This window comes from Polyergus mexicanus, unplaced genomic scaffold (assembly GCF_030449975.1).
Source record: "Polyergus mexicanus isolate NDT 795.1 unplaced genomic scaffold, iyPolMexi1.0 SCAF_13, whole genome shotgun sequence".
Taxonomy (NCBI): domain Eukaryota; kingdom Metazoa; phylum Arthropoda; class Insecta; order Hymenoptera; family Formicidae; genus Polyergus; species Polyergus mexicanus.
Window position 1 is genome coordinate 227332 of NW_027223333.1, and position 20096 is coordinate 247427.

Here is a 20096-nt window from a genome sequence, read left to right on the forward strand (position 1 = left end):
TGTGTTGTAATTTCTGCTATAAAATTTTTTATATCGTTTTTTAATTTAATTCTATTTTAAATTGTAATATCTCTTTTTCTAGGTGATGACAAATATAACTAACGGATACATACATAATATCAAGGAATCAAATAAACCAATTTCAACCACGACAGCAGTAAATAATGATAATCTTGATAATAATTTCTCATCGATAACTGTATTACAGAAACCTGATATGTTCTTAAATAAGAACGTTTTCAATAACTTGACTGTAAATGACGAACGCGATACAGTTGAAAAAGAATCCATTATACGAGTAGACGAGATAACGACTGATGATCAGATTCCAACGGATATTCCATCAATGAAGCAATCATTTACGAAAGATTCCGAAAGTAGTGAATCAATTGACTCTGTCGAGCAATCCGAGCATGCTCTTCTAGAACTGTGTATCCAACCCAGTATAAAATCCGAAAACAACATCATGATCAATCAAAGCAATGCAGACTACGTTAAGACGCAACTAGTGTTATATAATAAACAAATAGACTTTATAAAAGGAAGAAATAATATTTCCGAAGAACTATCCGAGATTGATGGCAATGCGAGTGAACAACCAGAAGCACCATTCGAAATTGTGAGGACTTCAGACATTTTACATCGCGAGAGCGCGGAGAAGCATATAAAAGAAGAGACATACAGACGACAAAGAGATCCCGACGCTATGATCGCTTCGTTGGATCGATTGACGGCAACGTTAGTTCAACAAACTGAAGCCATACGCGAACGAGATTCCGGCACAATGAAACAGAGCTTGACATGCGACACATGGAATGAGGATTCTCCCAACGACATTTCCTTTCCCAGCATCAGCATAAGCGCGCCGCTAGTCGCTTCGTTTAACAGCGACGCGCAGGAAGATCAACGCATCAACGTGTCGCAAAACAATGTGCAAGTCGAGAATAACGAACAGACCGGCATGACAGAATCGAAGATCATTCAACGTGAAGCCATCAAACTGGCGGAAGCCGTCGACGCTGAGGGGAACAATCAGAACGAGCTCGAGACAACGAGTTTGACGTCTATCGATCTCGAGGCGATCAAACCGCCGTCCTCGATGGGAAGTTTATTATCGTTGACCGCGAGCTACGCCGGCTCCGTTGACAATAGCGAAACTTTCGTTAACCGGGACAGATGTTACTCCACGTCTCTGCCACCGATATCGACGAGATATTCCGCTGATCCTCGCAATGTACGAAAAAAGTCTCTGCCGCTCGGCGTAGTAGCCAAACGAGCGCTAGGCCAGAGTCAGAGTCACACGTCCAGTTTGGAGAATTTGCTAAACGAGTGTACCAGCTCGCATCTGGAGAATGTCAAACCGCCGTCCATGATGGATGAATTGCCAGACGTGGGTGATATGGAGAATAGCATGCTCAGCGTGGCTAGCATCACATCGGAGATCGCGGACTCGAAGGAACAGGATTCACACAGTTTGACCGGCAGCGACTCGGCGGTATTCGAGATGCTAAAGCCAGTCGCCAACGTATTATCCATGACGTGCATGCGTTACGCTGAGGGCATGCAAAGCAGTGCGAACAACAGTCTGAGTGAGTGCCTGGAGAATATTAATCCACCGTCCCTATTTAATGAGGTGAGCGAGATGGACGAATCCACGATGGAAGCGACTACCGATACTCTGTGTAGCGACACTCTGTGCATAGAAACGGAGCTGCACACTGACGAGGTAGTGCATTCAATCGTAGCGGAGGTGATCGACGAGGCAGAAAACGATACTGACGAGGCAATCACTCCTATCTCGTCCGAATATTGCGTCAGCAGCTCGGCAGAATCAACGCCGAAACGGCGTCCGCCGCATCTGAAGATTCACTTGACCCCGAAGCAAAAACGAAACTTGACGAAGGAGAGATATAAAACGTATACCATCGCCGCGGAGATTGTTAAAAAGGAACAGGAAGAACGCCGAAAGCAAGATGGCACTTGCAGCAATGAGGAGGGTGATAAGATTCCACGTGGAAAGTATTCTCCCTTCTCGAAACTAACGCCAAAGCAACGCAGGCAAGAAAATAGAGCGAGATTCCAGACACAGGTGCTGGAGAATCCCTTTCCGGATCTGAATCTGGCTCAAACTCAGGAAGCACAAGAATTAGTTTCAGCTAGAAATATCAGCGAAAAGCAAGAATCCACATCTCCCAATAAGTCCTCGATTCCTACGCTCACAAAGTTACCTGTGTGCAGGGCGTTGAGGAGAAAACGCGGGGATTCCCAAGAGAATAAAGAGCGGTATCGCACAAGGACATTGGACGATTCGGAAACCATGTTCAAAGAAATCGAGCATAATACCATTTCAAGCACCAATGCGACGGAAGAAGGACAAATAAACGCACAAGGATACGCCCACGAGGAGATTCAAACTATGTTGGAGCAGAATGCCACCATCGTGTTAAACACTTTGAATGAATCGAATAAAACTAATGGGGATGATATTTTACGTTGCGAGACCGTCACTTTGACGTCACATGATTCCGAATTGGATCGCAATCTAAGAATGCGCTTTGTAAACGGTCTTTCGAAAAAACTGATGAGCACTCAACATAGTGATGACGCACAAACTCTTGCAATAAATATCGACCATGAAGAAGCAGAAGCTGAGTACGCGAAAATCACTCATGAGAATCTGGGTTCGGCGGATCCGAATGAATTAGGCAGCGATGAGGAATCGAACAACGCCGACGAGGAACAAGAATCGAGAGAGACGAAGAGGCCGCGAATAATTAAGCCGGGAATGCTGGGTCGAGATCCGAGTGTGGATTCCAACGCGACAGATAAATCTGAGCCGGAAAGCCCGAAAGCGATTCGAGGACGAAGGAAGGCACTTTATTCGAACCCAATAACGCGAAAACCGACGCCGCAATCATCGCCGTTGAAGCAAGCAAACCTTATCAGCGGGATACCCATAGGTCGCAGCAACACTTCGCCCATTGTCAGAGCTACCAGAGTCACCACTTTACGACAGAACAACAATAATTCGACGGCTGCTACGAAAGACTCTCCGAAATTCAATACGAGTCCAAAGAAAACTCCATCTGTTGTGGACGCAGAAAAAAAGACGAGAAACCTGGCAGGTGTGTCCAAAAGGGCCTCTGTACCTCAGAAGGGATCCTCATTGACCTTCACAAAATCTATCAAGCGTCATAGCACACCTTCGGCTTGCTCATCGAATTACCAAAGCGACAGTAAATTGCCAGAGGTCCCGATCAAGCCGTTGGAGCGTCAAGGAACTTTTACAAAAGATGAACCGGAAGTGGGAAACGCGCCAACGGTGCATTCCGCATCCGCTTCCCCGATAAAGACGAAGATCGCCAAACCGATTAAAGGCGCTTCGTCAAAGATATATCCGGCGGCGGGAAAATCCAAGATCTCCGTGAAAGCGCATCAAGCGTATCAGCCAAAAGTGACGGCCAATAGTTGCGAAAAGATGCAACCATCCAAAGGACTATTGGCGCCGAAGAAGATGTCCTCTGGAAAAATAATTACGCCACCGAAAGTCCTCAACGGCAATGCATCCCAGAACGATAAGACCTTCCGGAAGATTGATTCTCTCGGACAACGATCCAACAGCAATTCCAGCATAGCCGCCAATTCGTCTACGAGCGTGCAAAATCGTAAGCTGGCAAAGGAGGCGACAAGCAAGATTGCAAGTCTCTGGAAGAAGGTCGAAGAGAACAAAAACAAACAGCGTTTCGAGAAACCGGACACCAGGCAATGGATAAGGCCAGCCAATAGTACCACCGAGGTGGACGCTGCACCCGTCGCCGCTGCGACGTTCAATAAACCGCCGGCGTACAGATTGTTTCGCAGTTCCACGTTTGAGGGGATCTCTCAAGAGGACAGTAGCAGCGTCGAGACATCTCCCTACAAGTCCAAATCCAGACCACCGGTCCTAGGTACGCAAGTCGGATCTGCTGGCCCAAAGTACAGAAATTCCTGCGACTTGACGGGCATCAACGCCAACGAGGCACCTTGCAAGATCCCGGTGAAATCGTCCGAGGTATACAAGCACGAGACGACGCAGCTGGGCGATAGTTTGGTGACCATGAGAAAGCAACAGAGCGCCGAGTTCGGAACGGAGATGGATCCCACCAAGAGGATATCCAGGCTCGGCTCCTTTATCCGAGTAGATCCGGCGACAGCAGCGGAGAACGGCGTTCGGACGCCGGCCTCGGCGATCGTGCCGCCGTTCAACTACAATCCAAAGCCAGACATTCCATCGCAAGCGGCCAAATCTAGGTCGGATGAGAGTCAGGGTAAATTCGAGGTGACGGATTGTCACGCGGAGATAGTCACGGGATCCGTCAGGGTGACGACGGTATAGGGGAACTGGGACGACCCCCAAAAACGAAGCGCATAAGTTCTGTAATAATCGACTTCTCTCTTCGTTTCAAGCTAGTCATTGTACATTCGCTTGCTTCTATATGTTCGCCCACATACATTCGTCACATGTGATACGCATTATGAGTAGATAATTTTAATCATTTTCTTTTGCTGTCTCTCGTATAGATCCTTCATCAGTTTATGCGGAATAATAAAATAGTTACATATAATAATATCCATGATATACTGTATGCATAAGCATCACAATGCCAATTTCTTCGATACCGGCAAAAACCGTGTGAAATATTAGCGGGAAATCCTAAGATCATTCCTGTGTCCATTTTATCTGTTGTATATATACATGATAATATAGAATAATTCCGAATTTGAAAGAAGAAAACCACAGTCGAAAATCCATAGTGCTTAGCGGTGATTCTGGATCGGTTATTTATTCAATTTTGTATATATACAAAAAAAAAAAAAAAAACCGAATGAAGAATGTAGAAAGTTTTAATAGTATGTGTTTAAAATCTGTGTACGATTCGTAACACATATGCGTCGGTCATACATCTTCGTACGCGAATGAGAAAAGACGCGCCTGCGGAGAAGACCCGACGATCTGTATTTTGTTTCCATCGTATAAACCGATTCGTATCATCTTTCTCTTTCAAACGGATGCAAAGTCTAATTACTTTTTAAAGACTGATAAGTAGGATGATGAAGATCTGGAATAAGCTCGAGCATCTTCGACCGAAGATTAATCGTAACGAGATAGTATCGTTTGTATCGATTGTGTGAACGTAGAGCGGTCTAAAATAGTTCGCTAAAACTGGGATTATAATAACGGGACAAAAAATTTTATAAGCATTATCTTAAGTTTCTAGTCTACAAGTAATATACACACACATTCTATTTTCGTCACATATACTATATTGTATATCGCGGTCATTAGTTTTGTTTTTGAGCGACGTCTATTGAATTGACATGCTGTTACTTCTTTGGAGGTAAATATATCATTAAAAAAGTGTACAGATCACACATATACAATTAGAGAGAGATTACTTGTAAGTCTCTAAAATCGAAATACTATAATTTTATGATTTAATGTTGTTTTGTCTTTCATTCGGAAACTGATGTAGGCAAGACGTTCTTTTTTTTTTAATTTACTTAATTTTTTTTATCGTGTCAATTTTCCTTCTGCGGGAATCGTATCATTGTCGAATTCTCATCGAAAGGAGAGATTACTTGGCATGTGAATTAGAATTATATATTTAATTTTTAATTAAGAGATTTCTTCTATGTAAACAATTCTGCCCTGTTCCAGTTCGAGTTAATTAGATTTAACCCTGCCAACTTGGAACCATATCAGGGTATCTTTGCGTTGTTTCTTAAAACATATTTGGTCTGTACACTACGAGATTATTGTAATTTTTTTTTTGTAATATTATTTCCATTCTAGGTTTTAAGAACAACTTTCGTTACATTTTGCGCTTTAAATTCGCCACATATCATTTTAATTTGTACATTACTTGCAGTACAATAAAATTTATAGCTAAAAATACCCTTTTTTATCATAAACTCTAAAGAGATGTCATCGATTGTCTGCAACTATTAAAAAATAAATAATGTAGTGCAAATAAAAAATATTTATTAATCCTTACATTATTACTTATCATATATCGGACATTCATACAAATTAATGGATTTATCTTCGGATACTGATGCAATCACGTTATTTCGTTGTGGATTATATTTTACTGCCCATACCTATATATTCACAAAAAAAATTATCTGTATCTGTATTAAAATCTTAAAAAATGGATATTAAACATATATTTCGTCTGAAAATTATTTCAAGTTTAGCGGACATACCTGATCTTTATGTTCATCAAATGTATGCAAACACTGTCTTTGTGCTAATTCCCAGATCTTGACTGTATGATCAGAACTGCTTGACGCAAATTGCTGACCATCTGGCGAGAAAGCCACGCCGAGCACCCAAGAAGCATGACCCGACATTGTTCCTGCTAGATTTGCATCCTTGCTAAATAAAAACAATGAACATAAAATATTAATAATGGATTTATTTTAATATAAAGTCAATATATTTATGTATTTATAAATCTCTAATTTTCTTACACGTCGTACAACTTCATATGTCCATCATCGGATGCTGTAAGGAGCAGCTGAGAATCTGGTGAGAAACATAGAGACCTGATAGGCATCGCGTGACCTAAATAACAAATTTAATGAGAAAATATTCTATAATATCTTGATAATACATTTGAATTTTTTATATCTACCTTCTAATGTACGCAAAACTTTTCCATAAGCAACATCAAAGATATTAATAATCCCATCAATTGCACCACTTGCAATATATTTACCATCAGGACTCTGAAATGCAATTCCATGTACAAAAGTTGCATAACATAATTTAAACTTTTATTCAAACGACTTACATAAGCAACACTCAGTGTAAATTTTCCACCTCTTGTATCTAATGTTTGTTCTTGTTTACCACTTTCAGTTCCATATAAATGTATTTTACCAGCGTGACTGCCAGAAACAATAAATTTATCATCTGGAGAAAAGACAACGGTCCAAATATCTACTGGACCAACTTCAATACTCGATAATTTGTCTCCAGATTGTAAGTCCCATAATTTCAAACTCGAGTCAAGGGAACTAGAAGCACATTCTACAAATTTGCGCGATAAGATGTAGACTAAAAAATTAATATACTTGAAAATAATAATTTCATTCATTTACTTGATCCATCCGAGCTGACAGCTATTGACACTACTCCTAAAGAATGTCCAGTTAACTTATGCTTTATCTTCAAAGCACCATCTCTCAGTTCCCATACTTTTACCGCATCATCTACAGAACCTGTTACTAGATATTCCGCAATCTCATCTTCATTGGATCGTATAGAATCTCTATCAAGTAACATAACAGTTAAAAAGGTATAGTTCTTTCATCTCAAACAACAAATTAAAATAACACTTTGATTATACCGTGAATCTTCATTATCCGGTTGAATATCTTTCTTCCTCTTTGGACAACCCCATGCACAAGTCCATATACTATCCTCGTGTGCATTTTCTGTTTTGTGAGTTAAAGAATACTGGAAAAAAAGAACAAAATAGAGAAAAAGATAAAGAAACGATAAAGACAGATAATAAATAAGAAAAATATCTCACCATCTTAAGACAAATAAGTTTTTAATAAAACGGATGCAGCATGTAAACTTTTTCCGGATACACCACTTAATATTAATGCATATTTGGTATCCAAACTTTTTTATAATATTCCCAGTCAGCCAGGTCTGTTCTAACAGATATTGCCAAGTGCTTGCTACAAATTATTGTCAGCAAAAAGGCTACAAATTTGGTACAAGAGTTGTTATTACCGATTAAGCTGGCAGATTGCCGGCAAGAATCAAGCAAAGCTTGCTAACATAACTACACAGCAAATTGGCGGCAGAAACCGAGCAAAGCTTGCTGACATGACTGACATCAAATTGTCGGCAAAAACTGAGCAGGATCTAGAGTGCGCAATCTGATGGCAAATTGGCAGCAAAAACCGAACAAAATCTGCAGCTTATTACAGAGTATTATAAAATAGTTCAGTCGCTTATCGCTATGCGGCGCGTTATTCATTATCTATACCCGTATTCAAATTCTTGTCATGAGTGTATATAAAGCCTACAAAATGCTAATAATATTATAATATATATATTTCTATCAGTTCAATTTTTGACACAATTCTTATACAGGAAATTCAGATATTGAATTGATTTTTTGCAAATCGGACAGAAATTGTTCGATTTTCACTTATTCAAACAATTTCTGTCCAAAAAGATCTTTAATTTTATAAATTAAGTTATTTGAATTTACCTATATGTTTTAACATATTAATATATGATTTTATATAATGTCTAATTATCTAATGGTCATTTTATGACCAAAACTTATCATCATTTTGTTACTTAGGGTTAAGGCTTTAAATCTATTTAAATATATACGTTTATATGAATGGCCAAAAGCTGCAGAATTTGTACGGTTTTTGCTGACAATCTGCTATCAGATTGTCTTGCGCAGATCTTGCTCGATTTTTGCCATCAATTTGACGTCAAATCATGTCAAGCTTTGCTCGGTTTTTGCCGTCAATTTGCTGTCAGGTTATGTCAACAAGCTTTGTCACCAAAACACAAGCTTAATGCGGACACAGATGGCACTGGATTTGTTACCAAGTTTTGAGCGAATTTGATGCCAATTTGGCAACAATTTGTTATCAAATTGCTTACTGGGATTTATATATAAAACGTGTATTTTGATATCGAATGTTGAAAGAGATGTCTCCAAGTCTTGGTGCAATCACACAAACAAATTGAAGAAAGTTGCACGAGAAAAGTAGAAGCAGAGATAAGAGATGCCAGAGATACCAGATGCCAGACACAATAGCACGCTTAGAGCGCGTAGAGGGGATACGCATACGCACATATCCATAATCCATATGCGTATCAGCGTATCCCCTCTCCCCCCTAGCCCTATAGCCATTAGCGCCAACGTATCCCTTGTCATCTTTGCGTGGAAGGTTATGTTTACTTATACACGTGTTGGAAAAAGTCGTTTCGCCATATAGGAAAAAAATGGCTAGAAAGAGTTTAGCCGACAAAATAAATACTTTGATTACAGCAAAGCCGGATTTTGGTTCGGATGAAGAACCAGAGGAAACGAAGGCGAAGGTTGTGGAATATTACGACGAGAATGATTTCTCGGAGGACGATTTACGGCAATCTAAAATTCGCAGACAAAATATTGATACCTTAGACAAAGTAGATAAAAGGTAAAGATATTTTATATTTGCATCTGTGTACAAGATTAGTATCTATAAGCGAGAAATTTTGATCGATAGAACATTATATAATTTGTTCACACTTGATTTGTTAAAACAGATATGCTGGTAAAAAAGTCTCAAGAAAAGATATATATAGCGATGAGGATGATATCAGTAATGATGAGAGTAAAAGCCCTGGGGAAGATGCGAAAGATGAAGAGATGGGAAGTACATCGGAACAAAGCGAGGATGAATCTTACAGCGCTGAAGAAGCAGATTCGCAACAAGAGTCTCAAGACGATGAGAGTATGTCTGATATAGAAGATCAGGATGATTATGATATAAACAATTCACTTTATAAACAAAGAGACTCTACTGTCGAAACCATATCTGAAACAAATGTTAGAGCAGAAGTAGAGAAAGGCAATTGCATCAGGAACCAACTCAAGTTTTGGGAAAATTTATTGGAGATGCGAATAAAGCTGCAAAAGTGTCTTATAAATAGTAATCAAATGCCACAGTATGACATACATAAGAAGCTTAGGTCAGATACAGACTTTGTGAAAAAGACCAACGAGACTAAAACCAAACTGGTACTGATCTTAGATAACATGTTGCAACTAAGAGATCTTTTGTTAAAACGGTATCCTGAAACGAAAAATTTATGTGCTAATTCCAAAAAGAGAAAAGTTGATAAGGACGAGAATACAAACACGAATGATTTAATAGATGAAGAAATACCTTCCGACACCGAGGATGCATTAGAAAATGGAACGGAATCATCTATCGATGAAGACACGGAAATTGCTGAAGAATCAATACCCCGAAAACGTCTCAAATACAATGATTACGAAAAAGTTTTACAAGAAAATCATGATTTCTATAAAGAATATCGAGATTCTGTCATAAAGAAGTGGAATGACAAGACGCGGATTGCTATAAGTTCGAGCAAGAACTCTGGTCAGACTACGCTTAAACAAATTGAATTTGCCATGAGCGACATAAGCAAGTTACGGAAGAAAACTCAGCTGAAACGTTCCGAGTATAATATTATCGGTAAATCTTTGTCAAATGAAGATAGCGACGGTAGAAGAATCCAGGAGTACGATTCGGAAATTTATGATGATGACGATTTCTATCATCAGCTGTTGAGAGACTTGATAGAATATAAATCGTCGGACGTGACGGATCCTGTACAACTCAGCAAACAATGGATCCAATTGCAAAACATGCGTAGAAAGATGAAGATGAAAATCGATACTCGCGCGACGAAGGGTCGAAAAGTGCGATACAATGTTCACAATAAATTAGTTAATTTTATGGCGCCTATCACAATATACGACACTTGGACAGATAATGCGAAGAACGAATTGTACAATTCATTATTCGGTAAAATAAAATCGACGGATGAGCAAATGAAGCAATAATTATAGAAATCTAAATTATTAAATCGCATAATGTAATTTTATCTTTGTAATATACAAGAATTGATACACGATGTATAGATTGACACATAAATTTCCCAATCTATCTGTTCCATGATGTAATCGAAATAATCTAATTAATATTTTTTCATACAGAAATATATTCTCTTTTATCATCGATGATTTCTTTATACTTTTTCAACAAATCTGAATATTTCTATAAATAATATTAATGTTTTGAATCATTAATATAGTTTATTAGATTATTTTGTTATAAAATTAATTATACACAGATTATATTGTTGATCTCGTTAGGTTTGCAGAATCTCGATTTTCGCTTCACTAATATAATTTGCTGACTTAATCAATAAGAAATCTTAATTAATTAAACTAGAACAAGAGAGAGAGAAAATCAATTTTTAATATATATTTATTACACACGTGTATATATATATATATATATCTCTCTCAAGATTTTTATATAAATTTATATCATCGAACAAAAATTATTGAAGATGTGTTTTATATTACAAAAAATTTATTTTAAAAAATATGCATATTTTATATATTTTTATACATTTACGCACGTTACACATTAATTGTAAGTTGCGAAAGACTACGATTACTTAACTATCGTTTTTTTGTTCGCTGGCTCAATTCTATCATTTAAACCTATGACCTAATTCTACTTTGTTATATGTAGCATAAATATATACTTATGTGGCAATGCGATATCAAAGTAACTGGGGACAAAGATTGTTCTGAAAAGCATATTACATTATTCCTGACATTCGAATGTCTCGCAAAAGATTTCCGCGTTCAAGCTAATTAGATTTTAAAATAAAACTACGTAATACGAAATAATTTATTACGGAATAATATACCCTATTAAATTTCAAAAATCTATATATGTGTGATTTATAATAATTATACTACATTTATGGTAATTGCCTCAGCAATGATATTAACGATTGCAATACTTACGTAAAGTGATATCTCTTTTCGTAAATGTGTTGTGTATATAATGTATATGTGTATTTTATGTAAAGAATGCGCTGTTATCTGTAATATCAAATTCGACTTTTAATAGGGCCACTATTATTTATTGGTTATACAATGAGGTATATGACGAATCATATATCAATGAAGTTTCTCTCGGAATTTGCATGCATATTGAATTAGAAACATACCACAAATATTTATAATTATAATAACTGTAGATCTTTGCAAACGATGTTTGACTTCGATGCATTCACCTTTGCGGAATACGCGTCTATCGATCACAATCTGATTACGTAATTGTATTATATATAATTGATTATCTCCTCTATATGCGCTAAAACGAGACATCTTCTGTTTATATAATTCTGTAATATTAATTTTTGTCGACGATGACTAAAAGGATGAGATTTGGCGAGTTGTCCATCGAGTAAAAAAGGAAATTATCGATTTCCAAAAATCATCAATTACAAAATGAAATTAACAGCGAAAGTGATTGCGTCTGGTCCAAGTAGCAAAAGTAGCCATTTTGACGTTATTTTGATGTCAAATTATATCAAAATGAAGTTAAAAAGGCTGCTTTTGATACCTGGATATAAATATATATGTATATAAAATGTCTGTGTATTATTGTATAATAATAAAAATGACTGCGTGAGTGTAAAATATAGTTAACAGCGAAAGCATCCGACACCCGATATATATATATATATATATATATATATATATATATATATATATATATATATATATACAATATATACAATATATATATTAATTTTTAACGTAACACTACTTGTTAATTCTGCAGTTCTAATATTGCAGTTTTATAATATATATATAGGATATTTAAACATAAATTAAAGAGATATTCTCATGTATACACAAATTTCGTTTTCTTTTATATATAATAAAAAATATATTCAGTATCAGAAATCCTATTTTTTTTCTCCGCTCTATCTTTAAAAAACGACAATGACAGAGAATCAATTTTTCAATTATAATATGATGACATACATGAGGAGATATTTTTGTCTCTCTACATAGACATCCAAAACTCTTGTCGCTTGTAATTTATTGACATTTATTTCGGCTTCCGTCATAAATTTCCACTCACATTCCGGATGTGTGCTCGATCAACGGCACTGTCCCCGACACGTTAGTCCTATCAGCGGCGATTTGACACTTGACCCTTGACGCCGATCTAAGTGTCTGTGTCGGCGGATAAATCGCGAACGTCCCGCGGAACCCGCAGTCCCTCGTCGTTCATCGAGCGCTTAATTATACTCACACAGCATCGAATTCTGTCACCGATCACGTGTAGATCGCGTCCCTCTTTTGCATTTCGCAAAACTCGTGCTGTTCACGCGCGCGACGTTTCGGCGTAGAAGGTGAACGATAGATAAGCTCGTTTTTTTGTTGCGTCTCGCCGCGATACGAGATTTTTTTCTCGATGTTTTGTCGAGCGATATGTGCCAGCATACGCAATGAGAAAACGGATCGAGGATGTACATGTGGAGATAATTCGTGATCGCCCTAGGAAATCACGCATTAAGTGATGCGCGGAAGGATTATTCGCAAAAACGTTTAAGTGACAAAAGTTCATTCGTTCTCACGCAGTCCTTTTCTTCTTCAAGATCCATCCGGAACTGGGTCGCGCCTAGAGCGCGTGTTGATTGATCTTAAAGTCGTGGACGACTCGACCTACTTCTAGTTCTAATTATTCAAAATCGTAACAGAGATAATCTTGCAATTTATAATCTAATATTTCGAAAACATCAAGAATTAGCAGATATCAAGAATAAGTATTCTCTAAACATCGAGATTCGGACTACGAGACTACGAGATACATCGAGTAAGAAATTGTTTATTAAATTCGAATTATTTCGTATAATATCCCCTTTTTTTTATCGAAGAAAGAATCTATGAGTTATGATGCATGTGCAACTTTTGTTTCGATTTTTTTATAATTTCTAACTTATAAAACTATCTTCAGCAAACAGAAAATAAAGATATTTTTTAGAAAAATATTTCTTTTCAATTTGCTAAAAGTAAAAATTAAAAATATTTCTAAAGAAACTTGAAAAAAACGGCCATAAATCGTATTTATATTATATGTATAAAGAGAGTTATCTAGCATCATCCCCTCGTCAAAAATATTCCATCGATGATGTTTTGTCATATCAGAATTATTCACTGTTTGTGAAAATAAATAATAGCAAGCTATTTACATAGATATACAATATATGTTTTCAATTCGAATTTCAAGATTTAGAAAAATTAATCTCTTATCTACTCTTTTAAATTTTCGATTTTTTACAAGGATTAAATATATTTTTAATTTCACACACACATATATATATATATATATATATATTTTTTTTTTCTTGGGCGCGTCGTTTCATCCTAAATACATAGAACATTAATCAGGTTTTATTGTTCGACAAATTGTATTATATCGATATGTCGATACGTGAGCGCAAGCGAGGGAGGATTCTTAATTGAACTATATCAACAATTTTATTCGATAAAACCATATTCTACGAACACGTATTACGTCATATATAAAAGAATCCTGTACAAATTAATATATATTTTTTACTTTTACCGTGAATTATTTATGTATCAAACTATAATATGCGGTTTTGAATTATTTACATTTTATTATTATTATTACATAATGTTGTGTTGAAGTAAGGCTTTTGATTTTAATCTAATCTAAGCGTGTTTTTGGGTGAAAACATGACGGTTTGTTTTTTTGTGAAATAATAACGTAAACGATTGTTTGACCAAAATGAGACAAGTCAGCGTTGTATCGACTTTGTCTGCACATTCGTCTGCGTTATATTGTTAAAATAACGAGGATCTAGATAAGGATCGCGACATTTATTGACGCCCATTGAAGAGGATTGAAATCTCTCTTATCGGATCTTTTATACTATACGTATAGAGAAGACACGTTCTGCGTTTTAAATTATTCGATTCTTAGTAATTTCTTCCGCATTTATCTGCACGATCCACGATATAAACTTCTGTATCTATTATTGTCCAGAAAAAATGAACGATATTACGCCTAATACTGTTTTGCAACTATCTTCCTCCATGCTTATCCGCAATATAGTGTTGATAAATTAATGCTGCCAAAAAAAAAAAATATCTATATCGCTCAAAGCCCGAAAAATCATATCGATGGGATGAAGATTATTGAAGAAAAACAGCTCATTAATATGTTACATATTATCTTAACGTGTTCCCCCGATGATGCACTTTGCGCTTGCGGGGCCGAAGTTTAGTTCCGTGTCTCTGGCGCATGTTTAGCACATGATATGTCAGGCGGATTTGGTACTTTGAACGCAATCTGCGTTGATATTTTAATATTAAGATCCTCGCACGCGTAACGCGCGTAACGTATTGCGTGATATAAATTGCGTGGGACCTCTCGTAAATCTTTCGCCGTACATCTGCTGTTCTCCTCTTTACGAAAAAAACAGCCGTGCAAATTGTGGTCATTTCTCGGAGGAGTTCGTCAGTCACACAGTTAAAAAAAAAGGTTACGGACTAATTCGAGTCTCAATACGCTCCTACAATACGCTCGGACCTGCGCTGAACACGCTTCGCTAGATCGGCGGAAAGTAAGCCGAGCCAGTATTACAACGCACCCCGCACGACGAGGGTTGAACATTCATCGATAGTTGGCGGAGACGAGACGATTACGAACGTATCTCTCTCGATTGGCGAAGATCATCTCGAAGTATACTATTTTACACTCGGTGCGCTTTGTACGATTCTTCTACAGTGTTCTCTCACACAGTTTTCTCTCATTTTAAACTAAAAGGCGATTGCATCAAAGAAGAGAGTTTAATTTATTCTGTAAGATGAAAAAATTTAAACCCGCTTTATAAGATGTTATGATACTCGAAATTTTATATATATATATACCATGTACATATATATTTCTGCTTTTTTTTTTTTTTTTAACATTTTCTTCGTGCTAAGTATTTTCTAGGAGGATCAAAAAAACACACACAGACATAAAAATTAAAAGATTGAAATATTTTTGTAGCGAATTACATTTTTCCGAGTTTCCAACAATCAATATAAAAAACTTGTAATTTATTTGAAAAATAATAATTTATAAATTTTTCCATATTTCGTTACTTTTTTACTTTAATTATGTTTATATATATATATATATTATCGTCTATGTATCAAATTGAATCGAAAACCATATTTAACTCTAACGTAAACGCTTTGAACGTGATCGCTACGTTTAAAGGCCGAGTCGTTAATTACAGATAAATCATTCATCAAACATTTGTCGCGTCAAATTGAATCGGATGTTGTATCTCATGTCAACTCTTTGAACGTGACCGTTTTGATCATTCAGAGATCGGGTCGCTTACCACGAATAAATCATAGGCTGACGAACACTTGATGTGACGTATTTCTCCGCGAATTGTTCTACTGGAATGCCTCGCGAACATACTAGTCCCGAATAATGTTTCCCAAATTGTCCGAGCTAAAAGTATGAACGTGAGATCGTCTCGAATGAATTCACGTGTGTGATCAGACGTACTCCCGTTCTTCAAGATTTTCTTTGGCATTTTCTAAATTTTAGGCAAAAATAAAAAGAGAATTTAATTAATTCTACATAATTGGAGCGAAGAAATAGTCTCTTCGCAAAAAAAAAAAAAAAAAACTTGTTTTCATTAAATCTAATGCGATGATTGCAGATGAAGTAATAAACTCATCCTCAACGATATGGCGATGCAGTTAAGCGAAACTGAGAACGAGGAAAGTGTCGAGTGCAACGACACGGAATTGCCGAGCGAAATGCGTTTCAATGACGGTCACCTCGTGACGATAATCACTTATAGCATTCTAATGATAATATCGGCCGCCGGAAACATTACCGTGCTGATAATGACTATAATAAAGAAGCGAAAATCCAAGTCTCGTATACACACCCTCATAATGCACTTGTCGATCGCTGATCTTCTTGTAAGTATTCAATTCATAATTAATAACGCGCTACTCAAATGCACAATTAACTTTCTATAAGTAATTATATCGCTGCGATCTGTAAAAGCGTGATGATTGAAATTCGATAGATCGATGTGAAATTTTATCGAATTTAATTATTATCTAGGTGACATTCTTAATGATGCCGGTTGAAATCGGATGGTCGATAACGGTATCGTGGGAAGCCGGAGACGCGATGTGTCGTATAATGGCTTTCTTCAGAATGTTCGGCCTATACCTTTCATCCTTTGTAATAGTTTGCATAAGTATAGATAGGTTAGCACGTAATAACAATCTCGATAAATCGCCATTACTTTATACTATACATATGAGACGCAAACGATAAATTTCTCTTCTCTTTTTTATTGATTTATTTCGTTGAATATCATGGTATATTTTAAATAAATAATATATATAATAATTATGTATACGTATATACTCGATCTATGTATACGTACGTTTGAGATCCTATTATCGCATTCAGAATATATCTTTATCTGTTTAACGTAACATTACAGATATTACGCTGTAATGCGGCCTCTCCAGATACTGGACGTTTACAGGAGAGGAAAAATAATGCTGATGCTCGCGTGGGTTGGCTCCGTACTGTGTTCCTTGCCGCAGGTGCGCTAATTAACACATAATTGGCACGAGATCACACGATCTCACTTCATTATCCTGACAAATTTAAACGCATAACTTTCTTCGTTCCCCGTAGATGTTGGTGTTTCATCTCGAGACGCATCCGAATTATACCTGTTACACCCAATGTATAACTTTCAACTTCTTCCCGTCATACGTGCACGAAATCTCGTACACTTTATTCGGCATGTTGATAATGTATTGGTTCCCACTCATCGTAATATTCTACACTTATAGCAGTATTTTCATGGAGATCTGCCGCAGATCCAAAGAGAGGAGCGAAGGTACGGCCGATATGATTTATCGCGCTACGAGAATAATTATTCGAAAGCATATACGAGATTTATTATGAAAACACATTTCACACATGCAAACACATTCTCAATCTCGCGTACGCATACACAAAATGTTGCATTATATCGCTATTTCTCTTATTTTATTCGCAAAGTCCCGTATAGAGTGGCATGTTATTTAATGCTTAGCAACAAAGTGAAGCGATTAATCAATGCGCATTCTCTCGCAGATAAAATACGTCGTTCCTCGAGCGGTTTCCTAAGTCGAGCGCGGGTACGCACTTTAAAAATGACGATAACCATTATCGCCGTATTTATTATCTGTTGGAGTCCTTATTACGTGATGAGCGTTTGGTGAGTGACAACTATTTTTCAATTTTCACAGGACCCTCTTTTCTTCCTCGTTTTGAAATTATATTCGTAATAATAATGACACATTCCGCAAAATCAGCGAAATTGATCGAAGCGATTATGTGAAAATATTGACTTTTGACGCGAGCAATGTTCATGGTCACAGATAGGCTTGTATAAATTCAGCTCTATTAAAAGAAAATAATAATAATATCCCAGATTTTAAACTTCTTACTTACTAGAGATTCGCTGTTTATTTGCATGATTATTATTGTTAAATAGGTACTGGTTCGATCGATCATCAGCCCAGAGGGTCGACGAACGCATTCAGAGAGCCCTTTTCTTCTTCGCGTGCACCAATTCCAGCATGAACCCCATCATCTACGGTATTTTTAACATACGTCAGAGAAACAAAGTAAGTATTTATTACGTAAAATCTGAAAGGATATTAACACTAATTCTAATAAATTTTCTTCTTAAAAGTTTTTTTCTGCATTTATTCCTATAATTTTATTATCCTTTGTATTCTTTTTTATTGTGTATTCAAATATTCCAATATGCGATAAGATTTTTATAAATTCAAATTATATGCAGCCGAGAGAGGGAAAGAGAGAGAGAGAGAGAGAGAGAGACAAAGTTTTGCGTAATAAGTTTTCAGATATTAATTATACATACGTAACAAATTTACTTTAATAAAAATTATATTCGATTCAAGCGTGAAATAGAACTCGATACAGGACGAATTAATATAATCATCGTGTTAACACGATTATTTACGCCTATGTATTGTTAACGCGTGATTTCTAACACATAATTTCGTCTTATAATTGCCAAACCGAACTCGCATTACTAATTGCAAGAAGAAAATATAAAAAGAAAAAAAAATATTACTCAATTTTTTTATTAACAAAAACGTATATTCTAACAAATTTATCTCTCTATCCTACTAATATATTCAAGCTGCCTGTTATACTTATACTTCCAGGCAAAGATTCAATCCCATCCCATTCTAAGGCGCATCAACACAACTATGGAATTTCCAGTAGTCGCGTACGCCAAAGATTCCATTTTCACGATTTTCGTAATTGCCTTGCCGATTCTCTTTAATCCCTCGACTTCATATAACAGACGCTCATCGCATGATCGTGGTAACTATGTGCATCCTTATTTTATCCTTGCTATTAAAATTCACAAGTGAAAAAACTCTGCTTCATCTAACACAAAAATGATGACATTGTTCTTTTATGTAAAAGAAATAAAAGAAGTGCAGAATTGTCGCAAGTATAGAGACGACGCAAAGACGCGTGAATTTTCCAAATTATCGATTAGATATTTCGAAGAGTTTCGAATCTGTTTTCTTTACAAAAATCTCTGCTCTCTAATTTCTAGGCTCCGATGCGTGCAGCCACCATCGAGACCCGGCTCACGCCGCTCTCTCTGTCGGTCAAGCTCCTCGATTGACAATGAACGCGACGTTCGCCAGATCAAACAGATGTGTGTAGAAGAATGCGACGTTTCCGCATCTTTCTATGAAAAGGAGCAATCTTGCAATTGTGACTCGAACGACACATCTTTGCCGTCCATACACGATGCAAACCCTATATAGCATCGTGTACACAGAACTATTAAAAAAAGTCTTCTATTTATATATTTTCAAATATATATATATAATAAAATTAGGCTACAAAAAAAAATAATAAAAATGATGATCTGTGATCGCGATCGGGTTACGCTCGATGGATTCTTGATGCAAGGAGACGAATTTTCCTCAGTAAACTACATATTGTACTCGTCCATTTCTAGATATATTTATTTCAATGTTAGTTAAGCTCTATAGATTAAGTGACTGAGTGATTTTTATACGTATTACGATATAAGCAGCGTTTCAAGTGTGCAAGTTTCGTCGGGTATGTGTGTAAGTTTTTTTTTTTTTTTTAATAATTTTGCGATGCAAGGTTGTACAAACAAGTTTTACGTGAGCTATTTACAGCACTGCTAATAATTCCCCGTTAATTCCGTATTTTTCTAATGGAGAAAAAAATAGAAAAATCCATCTTCGAGTTTTGTGTTTTGTGTTCGTTACGCATACTTTTCTCGTCACTTAAGAGTCCAAATATAAGCCTGCAAAATTGATTTTTAAAATTTT

General features: G+C 36.5%; 4 protein-coding genes across 11 annotated transcripts in view; 3 read left to right on the plus strand and 1 right to left on the minus strand.

Annotated features, from left to right (window-relative positions):
• The window catches only part of LOC138938866 (uro-adherence factor A), a 123957-nt gene extending 117512 nt beyond the window's left edge, over positions 1-6445 (plus strand). For 3 of the 6 annotated variants that reach the window (XM_070306219.1, XM_070306218.1, XM_070306217.1), the window contains one exon: positions 83-6444. In XM_070306219.1, coding sequence (XP_070162320.1) covers positions 83-4375 — 4293 coding nt within the window. In that variant the 3' untranslated portion in view covers positions 4376-6444. Of the gene's footprint in view, positions 1-82 lie in introns of all 6 variants that reach the window. The other 3 variants (XM_070306216.1, XM_070306215.1, XM_070306214.1) reach the window with 1 other exon arrangement.
• LOC138938870 (superkiller complex protein 8) lies at positions 6009-7684 on the minus strand. The gene is made up of 8 exons (XM_070306223.1): positions 7581-7684; positions 7395-7504; positions 7147-7316; positions 6837-7075; positions 6678-6771; positions 6514-6607; positions 6247-6418; positions 6009-6141 (listed from the first exon to the last, which is right to left on the minus strand). The coding sequence occupies exons 1-8, from the start codon at positions 7581-7583 to the stop codon at positions 6040-6042; spliced, it is 984 nt and encodes a 327-aa protein (XP_070162324.1). The 5' UTR covers positions 7584-7684; the 3' UTR covers positions 6009-6039.
• Positions 7685-8749: 1065 nt separating this feature from the next.
• Aatf (Apoptosis antagonizing transcription factor) lies at positions 8750-10858 on the plus strand. The gene is made up of 2 exons (XM_070306222.1): positions 8750-9228; positions 9338-10858. The coding sequence occupies exons 1-2, from the start codon at positions 9032-9034 to the stop codon at positions 10644-10646; spliced, it is 1506 nt and encodes a 501-aa protein (XP_070162323.1). The 5' UTR covers positions 8750-9031; the 3' UTR covers positions 10647-10858.
• A 2036-nt stretch (positions 10859-12894) lies between these two features.
• On the plus strand, positions 12895-19537 carry LOC138939100 (adipokinetic hormone/corazonin-related peptide receptor variant I-like). Of its 3 annotated transcripts, none has more exons than XM_070306638.1 (9): positions 12895-13497; positions 16376-16643; positions 16792-16940; positions 17183-17288; positions 17383-17590; positions 17830-17953; positions 18233-18365; positions 18936-19098; positions 19340-19537. In XM_070306638.1, exons 2-9 carry the CDS (start codon positions 16404-16406, stop codon positions 19450-19452), a joined length of 1236 nt encoding a protein of 411 aa, XP_070162739.1. In that variant the 5' UTR covers positions 12895-13497; positions 16376-16403; the 3' UTR covers positions 19453-19537. The 3 variants fall into 3 exon arrangements, with proteins under 3 accessions (XP_070162739.1, XP_070162740.1, XP_070162741.1); XM_070306639.1 differs by having other exon boundaries at positions 16792-16889; XM_070306640.1 differs by lacking the exon at positions 18936-19098 and having other exon boundaries at positions 12897-13497; positions 19340-19499.
• The last annotated feature ends 559 nt before the right edge of the window (positions 19538-20096 follow it).

What these genes read in the sequence shown, in the direction of transcription:
- Aatf (XM_070306222.1), top strand. Translation starts at nt 9,032, where the DNA reads ATGGCTAGAAAGAGTTTAGCCGACAAAATAAATACTTTGATTACAGCA. An exon ending in TTAGACAAAGTAGATAAAAG is followed by an intron (nt 9,229 to 9,337) that starts GTAAAGATATTT and finishes TTGTTAAAACAG; the next exon opens with ATATGCTGGTAAAAAAGTCT.
- LOC138939100 (XM_070306638.1), top strand. Translation starts at nt 16,404, where the DNA reads ATGGCGATGCAGTTAAGCGAAACTGAGAACGAGGAAAGTGTCGAGTGC. An exon ending in ACATACGTCAGAGAAACAAA is followed by an intron (nt 18,366 to 18,935) that starts GTAAGTATTTAT and finishes TTATACTTCCAG; the next exon opens with GCAAAGATTCAATCCCATCC. An exon ending in ACGCTCATCGCATGATCGTG is followed by an intron (nt 19,099 to 19,339) that starts GTAACTATGTGC and finishes TCTAATTTCTAG; the next exon opens with GCTCCGATGCGTGCAGCCAC.
- LOC138938870 (XM_070306223.1), bottom strand. An exon ending in AGTTTTGCGTACATTAGAAG is followed by an intron (nt 6,608 to 6,677) that starts GTAGATATAAAA and finishes TTTGTTATTTAG; the next exon opens with GTCACGCGATGCCTATCAGG. An exon ending in CATATGAAGTTGTACGACGT is followed by an intron (nt 6,419 to 6,513) that starts GTAAGAAAATTA and finishes GTTTTTATTTAG; the next exon opens with CAAGGATGCAAATCTAGCAG.